This window comes from Cynoglossus semilaevis, chromosome 10 (assembly GCF_000523025.1).
Source record: "Cynoglossus semilaevis isolate Cse_v1.0 chromosome 10, Cse_v1.0, whole genome shotgun sequence".
NCBI lineage: Eukaryota > Metazoa > Chordata > Actinopteri > Pleuronectiformes > Cynoglossidae > Cynoglossus > Cynoglossus semilaevis.
The window spans coordinates 4,851,665-4,861,232 of NC_024316.1; the positions used below are offsets into that span (position 1 = coordinate 4,851,665).

General features: G+C 43.1%; 1 protein-coding gene across 5 annotated transcripts in view; it reads left to right on the plus strand.

Moving 5' to 3' along the window:
- Positions 1–8,390, plus strand: part of LOC103384690 (protein FAM110A) — a 29,655-nt gene extending 21,265 nt beyond the window's left edge. For 3 of the 5 annotated variants that reach the window (XM_025059087.1, XM_025059088.1, XM_025059086.1), the window contains 2 exons: positions 4,971–5,324; positions 5,678–8,390. In XM_025059087.1, the coding sequence (XP_024914855.1) occupies positions 5,689–7,095 (1,407 nt within the window). In that variant the 5' untranslated portion in view covers positions 4,971–5,324; positions 5,678–5,688 and the 3' untranslated portion in view covers positions 7,096–8,390. Of the gene's footprint in view, positions 1–3,515; positions 5,325–5,677 lie in introns of those variants that run through there. The other 2 variants (XR_003050776.1, XM_008318298.3) reach the window with 2 other exon arrangements.
- The last annotated feature ends 1,178 nt before the right edge of the window (positions 8,391–9,568 follow it).

Consider the following 9,568-nt stretch of genomic DNA (forward strand, 5'->3'; position numbering starts at 1 on the left):
TGGGTATACATGGCTTTCCTGTTTTGTTTTCTCGTGTCTTGTTGAAGGAAAAGAAGTGCAGAAAACAACATCATGTGCTTCTCCATAACTTCTTGTCCTAAAATCCACTTCCTCACGTGCTAATGTTTGCACTTCATTTCGTCACTCTTTGGCAGGAGTGGTAGAAAATACTGCCGACTAAAATTGCTCCCAGTCATGGGCTCTCCCTATAATTAGTGTTACGCTGGCCAGTTAGTAGATGACTGTATCCATTCAGCTGTGGTATGGAGCCAGTCATCTCTGCCTTTTTCTGCATGTTCTTTTAGAACATACTCATATCAACATGGATCTGGATTTAAACATACACACAACTGGAACTTCATCTCTGGTGCTTGCAAGTTACTTCAATACAACCAAAAAAAACCCTAAATATTTTTCACAAACACAAAGAGCATTAGTCATAAGTCATATCGTTGCCCACTAATATGGTGGTTGAAAACCAGAGTGTAAAAGCAGGCAGATTCATAACGGCACAGCGGTTTTGCATAGTTTTTAGGATAATTCAACCAAGAAATTTTCCATCATGCAGTAGAAATATTCTCTAGGTCTGTCACTGTGGTTGATGCCTGTGGTGCACTTACTGCTTGCGGAGACATCAGCTGTTTGTGACTGTGACGGCTGAACAGAACAGAACGGAACAGAACCTTAATGGAAAAATTCAAAAGATGGAAAGTTTAGAAAACAGGACCAATAGGCTGAATGGATCCCAGCAGTCCTAAAAAAGAAATTAGTTTCACATCATTTTCTTCTTTCCCTTGTATGACTCGGGACAACAAGAAGACAACTCCTTAGTATTTATTTCAATGAATAAAAATGGCTTTTTCCAAGGATTTTTGATGGATGGAGAACTGAATGTGATCCAAATACTCATACATTGTAGGAAGTATGTGTCAGTACCACATATACCACATTGTGTTTAAACATGTTTGATGGATTTCCCTCCTGGTGATTTGTCCACTGTAATAACACGTGTGTCATTACTGTTATCCTTGAATTCCTTAATGATGAAACAATCTGGTCCGTATGTGTCCGTCTATCATGTCACCACACGCCTCGCTGAGACGGGGAACCTCCTGTCAAAGTACTTGTGTCATTTCTGTGCAACCCGATGACAAAGTCTGTCCATTGGTCTTTTTGTGGACATGAAAAGACTCTGGATCTAAATCTGGACCATAAAGATGTGTTTTCTCTAAGAGAGGCCGTTGGACGAGTAATGACAAGGCCACGGCACTGGAAACCTGAGGTAACTGAGGTTTCTGTGACCAGACATTTTGTCTTCACCCTTTCTGGTAAAGTCTTTCTGTATAGGACACGGTTCTATGAACGGACTCGTAGTGTATACAAGCTACTATAATTACCTTTAGCAAAACTACACTGAGGTTAGTGTTATGAGTGGCTTTCCAGAAGGCCGTTTCTACTGATAAAGGTTTCCTCTCTCCTCATTGTCAAAGAATTCCCAAACATTCCAAGAAAAGCAGTTGAGTATGATTCAAATCCTGTACATCCAGAAACACAACTGTGTCGTACATATTAGCTTAGTTCTGGATGTTTCCTTCATCAGGGAGTCAGGACAGTCATTTGGCAGAGGGTTAAGGTCAGAGGCCCCTCCTGATGCAACCCAACATGAGATCTGGGTCTAGGTGGAATCAAATATGGATCCTTTTGCATGGCAGGTGGTAATCCTAAAACTGCACCACAGTAGCCCTCTATAAATCAGAATGACTGAATAGAAGTGTCATAGAAGCATTATTGTGTCTGTGAATGTCACCTTTTAGACATAAAAAAGAATGAAGCCTTAATGTAACAAAGGTTCGTTCAGCTGAACTTCTGTCGGTGCGGTTACAGTTTTGTTACCATTGCTGACTGAGTGTGTTTTTACGTCTGTGCACTACTCTGTGGTTGGAAGGCAGTTCTGAAAACTGGTTGTATGAGGTACTGAGGCAGCCGGAGACATGGATACTTAATTGAAGTTTGCGGTGCTTTGCAAAACCTCTGAGGAACCATTGTCCATTAAGAAAATTAGTCATTTCAAATTATGTCACACAGGAGACGTTGGTCACTGTGGCCTCCAACAGTCTGTGCACTACTGTGTGGTTGGAAGGCAGTTCTGAAAACTGGTTGTATGAGGTACTGAGGCAGCCGGAGACATGGATACTTAATTGAAGTTTGCGGTGCTTTGCAAAACCTCTGAGGAACCATTGTCCATTAAGAAAATTAGTCATTTCAAATTATGTCACACAGGAGACGTTGGTCACTGTGGCCTCCAACAGTAAACACAGCCTTTTGTTTTTTTTAGTTTTTTTTTTTAGCACATGTAAAATGGCTTTTGTTTTTTTTAGTTTTTTTTTTAGCACATGTAAAATGAATGCATCAATAAATGTTTCCTTTTGGTAGGACACACTATTAAGCTGCTATAAATGATTTGACCCTGTGTCCACTAGACAACTGTGAAACAATCAACACGCAAATTAACTGTTGTTGGCAAAACCAAACATGGAAAAAAATCTGCCCTCTAAATGAAAACCGTTTCACTGTGAGTAGCGATTTGATGATGCATCCTGAATTGATTGAAAATTGATTCAAATGAGTGACAGTTGGCATTGGTTAAAATTAAAAATGAGTAGGCTGTGTTATCTCAAAAAAGTCAGTGGTTATACCATGAGACTACACACTCTAGTACAGTAGGTGGCGGTATGCTCCTAAAATTGTGGTTGTGATCAACTTTTAAACCAAGACTTCAGGTCTTTGAATCGCCTCAACTGTTCAACTGTTCAAACAGGATGTGGGAGGAAATGTTGTTTAATACATTGACAGTTAGCATAGACCAGACCAGTTTTACTGGTAATGAGTGGAGATAAACGGTGATGTGTTTTTATTAAAGAAAACAATTTCAGTTTATGAGCTAGTAATGAGCTAGAGGCCCACACATAATTTGTGTGAACCTCATTTTTTTCCCCAAAAAATTAGGATCAAGGTACAAAAAAAATCAAGAAATCAAAAGTAGTTTTTCTTTATCCTGACTGATAACGAGCAGCTCTATAGGCCTAAAAATTTGTATTGTGTGGGTGTTGATTCATCGTCCTCATATAATTTATCTCTTTACGAATGTCTCTATTACCAGCAATGTTATTTTATTTTTTTCATCTGCTCTCTCATCTGGGAGACTTCTGACTTCCCCCAACTCACACTCACTAATCAGTGCTTCTGTATTTGGCAATAAAACCAGAGATTGTCTTGCCATTGGAAGGATTCCTCTCTTTGTGTTTCTGTAAGGAATTAGTTTAAATGCCTTTGGTAGGATGGGTTTTTGAATCATTATTTCCTTAGTCAAATGTGCTGGGCTATTTTAAAGCAGTCTAAGTAAGGTTTGTCTTCTAGTGAAGAGCAAAGGAAGGACTTTAACACTGCACTTGTGGGTTTGAAAATAAAAAAAATAAAATAAAGTGTGTGTGTCCATGCTTAAGGCTTGTGGGTTTGAAAATAAAATAAATAAATAAAGTGTGTGTGTCCATGCTTAAGCTGTCATGGTTGCATTTCCCTCTCCTTCAGCTGCTGATCTGCTGCTCAGTGATGGGTGAGGGAGAGGGAGTCAGGAGGATCACATGTTAAAGGAGGCAGCAAATGAAGGCAGCTATAAAAAGACTCATTAAAAATGTGTGGATAGATATGTTGAGAGTAAGGTGAGGTAAGGAGGAGGGGTAGAGACGATTGCCTGGGTGTGATGTAACCATGGAGAGCAGTGAGGTCTTGGGTAAGGTCGGGGCGGAGCGGCTGTTTTTCCGAACAATGTACATGTTCTGTAATCCAGTTTGGTGGTAATCGTCAACATAACTCAGAAACATCATATTACATGTGTTGTCACTCAGATGGCATTCAATATTAATCATTTCTTTATTCTCTTCATTTGAGTATTGTTCTATTTATTTTTCTATTGGTACTTTTTTTTAACTGTCTTTGATATGATCGAAGACTATATTTTTAAAAGATGGTGCTTGAAACTAAAATTCCAGTTCTCCCTCACAGTTCTTACTTGAACAGAGTAACTATTTGAGGTTGAAAACAATCCTTGTACTTCTGGTGGCTGTGGTTAAAACACATGTAGTGCCGAGAGAAACTGTAGAAACGTTTGTTTCTTGTTGTCTGGTTTTTTCACCCTCAACAATGAACGGTGCCTTTGACCCGTCAGGACTTTGGTTGAACTTTTGGTATTTTATCGGCATAAAACCTCATCAGCATCCAGTTCCTTTTTAAATTTCTATTTATAAACTGAGACACTTCAGGAAAGCTGTTCCCATTTTGTGGAGAGCATTTCTATATTAAAGCAGACCTAACCCTCAGCTAATCCTGTTTTTCCACTATTTGATGCAAACAAAGAGCTGAACAAGATAAACAGTTATGGAGCCTTTCACGGTTTTTTTTCAGGGTTTTCATAGCACCCTGCTGAGCTTGATGCAAGTCAATGTAAAAAATTGCAGCTGGTTTGAACGTTGTCTCCCCCCAGCCCTCCCCTCTTTCTTCTCCCCCTTTCTCCCTTTCAAAGAATTTTCATTTGAATGAAAACTCTTGCCTCAGTGTTTTGTTGCCCTGTTAGGGGGGAGGGTCCCATTGGTCAGAATCCCTTACGAGGTGAACCAATGCTCGACTGCCTCCCGGCTGCCACCCCGCCCCCTGTGGCCCAGTGGGGCTCCAGGCCTGGCGTGTGATTGGTCGGCGGGGAGGAGCCAGACAGATATTAAAGCCTTTGCCGTCTGTTTCTGTTCAGAGAACAGAGAGTGAAGAGAGTCCTTGTCAGTCAGTCAGACAACTCTGCGTATGTGTGTGTGTGAATGAGAGAGTGTGTGTGTCACTGTGTTTTTTGCTAATGAGGCGAAAGAGCGAGATGTTTCATTGTCATCTGACATGGACTTCTTCTTGTTTTTAACCTTCTCCAGGACCGTTGGCTCCTTTTTGGTGATAAAAGCTCAACACAGGCTGGAGTTTGACAAGGACTGCAGCCAGTCCACCTTCCAGACCTGCACTTTTGGATAAAGAGTTTCTACCGTTTCAGCTGCACCCCGATCTGCAGCCTGATTTCCTTCTGGGTCACGGCTGAGCTAATAGATGTGGTCTGGCCGGACCTGGTGTGGAATTTGACCCAGGTTGACCCTGTCCATCAAGTAGCCTTTCGCTCAGCTGTCAGTTGGTAAAAAAAAAAAAGAAGAAGAAGAAGACTAAAAGAGCCAAAGAGGAAGGAGGAAGAAGAAAGGAGCGAAGTGAGAGCAGCAGGAGCAGCAGCACAGAGACCAGTAAGGAAGTTAAAGGGGGATCGGGGAGTGAGGGTGCAGCGGCGTAAGAATGGGGGAGGAGAGTGGGAAGAAAAGAAAAAATACAAAAGAGCTCTTTTCTTAAGCTTAGAGAGAACATGTGGGCGCTCTAAGACAATGCTCAGTATCAGCATCCTTCACCCACGTGTCCTTTAGTTTACCATACACCTCCACAAGATCACAGAGGTCTAATTGGATAGAAAAATACATAAAACATGTACCATACAAGAATGTTTTCTTTCAGCTTCTCACGCATTTCCTTATTATATAAATGTTATGTTTTGGACGTGATGTCAAAGTCTTAATTTGTTTTTGTTTGTTTTTATTTTTTCTAGGGCTGTTCATCATGCCTGTGGAGACGCTGCGGCCGTCTGACGGCCGATTGGCCGGCGTTCCCTTCACCTCTGCCATGCCCTTCAGGATACTTAACAAGGGTCCGGATTACTTCCGTCGACAGGCTGAGCCCGCAGCTCGTAAACTCAGTGCGGTGGAGCGTCTGGAGGCTGACAAGGCTAAGTACGTCAAGAGCCAGCAGGTGGCCCTCACTCGTCAGGCTCCCATCAAACCACCAATCATACGCAAGCCTTTAGTTCCTACAGGAATGAAGCTCCAGTGTCAGATGAGCAGTCCTCCGGCACGTAAAGTTCCCAACTACTGTGTGGACGTAGAGAACGCGGGAGGAAGGGAGAGCTCAGGAGTGAAAAGAGGGCCTGCACTTAACTTGGACATTCTGAATAATCTTATTAATGACGTACGTGACGGACCACTGCCCTGTTCCCAGTCTTCGTCCTCTACCTCTCCCTCATCTTCGTCCCCTTCGTCGGGAGCTAAAAGCATCAGCAGCAGCCTGTCAGCAGAACAGGAGAGGAGCAGCAGCCGACTGCTTAACAACTTGAAACCTTTAAATAATAATGGCACAACCAACTCTTCTACCACCTCCTCATGCACTTCGTCCCCGCTCAACAACAGTCTCCGTTCCCCTGCACCAGAAGTCCCAAGACGTCCACCACCTGTTCCAGCACGGACAACGCGCATCGGGGTTCCAGCGCCCTACAACTCTCCTAACTCTGTGATGGTGCGCAGGGTGGACGTTCGGCCTCAAGCCGAGATAAGGAAGCCCCACAGGTCACAGCTGCAACCCAATCTCAGACCCAGACAGACTCCACAGGGTCAAGTTCCTCACCCACAGGTTCCACCTCCTCCGCCTCCTACAGCGCCACACAATCTACCCCAGCTTCAACTGAAGTCCGCTCAGACTCTGCCCTCCCCTCCAGCTTATCTGCCTCCTAGTCCCCTGCTGGTCCGGGCCGGTGTGATTCCACCGGCGTCCCCAGCATTTACCCGCATATCGAACGCCAGCTCCAAGGGGTCTGCACGCAAACACCCATCGTTACACCGCTCTAAATCAGACCTGAGTGACCGATACTCTCGCGCCACGGCCGACCTGGAGCGGTTCTTCAACTACTGTGGCCTCGACCCGGAGGAGGTGGAAGGGATGGGCGGAGTGGAGCGCTTCACCAGAGCCAACTCGGACATTGTGTCGGTCTCCAAGCTGCGCAGCGTCAGTACGCCCAGCTCGGAGTGCGGAGACGAGGTGGACAGGGAAAGGGAGGAGGACGAGGACGGCAGGCCCGCAAGGGACAGCGAACGTGTCCCGTATGGCATTTCTGTCATTGAGAGGAACGCTCGAGTCATCAAGTGGCTGTACGGCATCCGTCAGGCGCGAGATGCTAACAATGTCTCAAATGTATAAAACCCGAGGGGGGAGAGAAGCACGAGAACTTTTTGTATGATTACACAAGTGTTTTGTTGGCTGCAGGTCAGGAGTGATGGACAATTGTTGAACTTTTTTTTTACTACACTCAATTTTGTAAAGCAATACTGCTATATACAAGCAATAATAGACTGGTTTAAATGATTGTGCGGATGTTGTTCTGTTCCTCATTCAAGGTACTCAAATTGTTTTTTTGTTTTTTTTCTATATGTGTGTTTGTCCAGCAGCACAAAGCCAAGCTGGGAGCTGGCCACACACGCACACTGACCAACACACACACACACGTATGGAAAGAGAGTGAGGACAATGTCTTTGTCTGTGATATATGCTCTACATGAGCAGCTGAGAGAAGAGGATGACAACACTAATACTGTGAAACTTCCATTTCCACCCACTTTCTGGGCTGTTTGACTGTTATTACCTGGACGTTTGTCAGCATGTGACTGAAACGTGTATTCGTTGTTTACTTCAGTTGTGTGTCATCTCAGTAACAAGCATTCCTCTGGCACAGATTCACGTTCAGGTCCATTTACCAGCGGGTGTTGCGGCCGCGTCTCTACATGTGACTGCAACACTCTCCGTGGATGTGCCTTTGCATCTCGATGCATGTTTTCACGTGTTGGCTGTTCACCGTCTGTACTGTATGTGATAGAGAATCATTTTTAGTCATGTGATGAGCGACGATGTCATCGGCGGATGGTCGAAGTATGCGTGGAACAGAGACGCGTTTGCCTTCAGAGACTTAATCAAAGTGTGGGTAAAAGGGAAACTCCAGCCATTAAAAAAAAGGATATTTGTTGTATAAATGTTCTTGAAGTGTCTCAGGAACATGGACTCAACATACTAACACGAAAAAAGGACCAATATTTATTCGGAAATAATGTAATTTAATGTTTTTTGGATTTTTCTTTTGTAAATTGGATGACAATGTGCAATGTCAGTACAGTTAATATAGGATGACGTTAAACACGTGCTCAAAGATGCAGCGGTCACATGCGGGAGTGTTTGTAAACAGTGGGGCGGCTGCGTGTCACGTGTGCCGGGGCCGCTCTCAGAAGTCAGGCTGTGCTGCAACTGCTGTTGTGTCGAGGTTTATGTCTCTGTACACCTGCAGTGTTAACCAATCAGAGCGCTGGAGGGAAACAGCGGCAGCAACACTGAGCTGATGGTAATGTGCTGGTGAATCTGGCACTGGATTCCCAAAGAGTTAAAGTGAAGAGAAATGCTTTACCATTGTTGTATTCTATACAGTAAATAAAAAATATTTTAAAAAGTTCCTGACTGCTGGCTTTTTATTCCCTGAAGAGAAGTAGAGGAATATCACTGTCACAAATAATAACATTTAAAGCTTCCTGGTTTCCAAAAATGTGTATAAATATGTCATTACTCTGTACAGTATATTCTTAAAAAGTAGAAGCTGATATGGGTGTATTACAGGAATAATTATTTAAATCAGATATCCTTACAGGGACCCTTAAAATGCTGAGGAAAATAAGTGTTGTTACTTTTATGTTAGTTAAAAATAAATGTCCCAGATATCCAGTCACTTCAAAATAAACCAAATGTTACATAAAAGCTAAAGTAATGTCAAAAATAACTGTAGTCAACGCTACGTTATTGAAATGTGTTTTACAGGTGAGTATATATGACTGTATATGACTGTAAAAAGGCTAAATGTTGACCCAATATAGAATGAAAAGAGCTGTTCTTTCATTTTTATTTTATTTCCATTCGCTCACTTTCTCATTATTAACTCTTTCATCCCGGCTTCTTCTGTGTATTGGGATTGAGTGTGATATGCTGCTGCCAAGTTCTGTCTTGTTGATGATCTAAACTCTGGTGAGGGTCCAGGTGAACACAGGCAGGTGTTCCGTGAGTCAAATCTCATTCCAGCATCTAGTGTATAATTGATGCAGAGCACATCCAACCGAGATGAGATGCTTTGAAATGCTTTCCTTTGACTGTCACCCTGTAGAAGATGGATTTCCAAGAATGTTTTTCTGTGACTTTGCACTGTCATCAATGATAAAAAGTAAAAAATGTGGCCAGTCTTAGACTTAAAATTGCAATGATGTCATTGGAAATGACCTAGGAGTTTATTGCAAATGATATTATTTTAATACTTTTGTGGAACAGAATCCTCATTTGTATATGAAGAGGCTCATCGTGATGAAGGTGTTTACTGGCAGGCTCCCGTTAACTTTCTTTGTGAACGAGCCAGGTTGCCATAAAACATGTTCAACAGTTACTTACATGCTCTGACGGTCGCACACACACACGTGCACATTTCTCTCTTTAATAAGGCCCTGACTACTGTATGGGGTGATTTTGTGTACAGTAACTACATGTTATAGTCTGGAGTTTGGTGGGCTCTGGTGAGGTGACGCCCTTCACACCCTGTTTTAGTGCAAAAGACCCCGGTTCAAAAGCAACGGCTGCATGAAATCTGGGC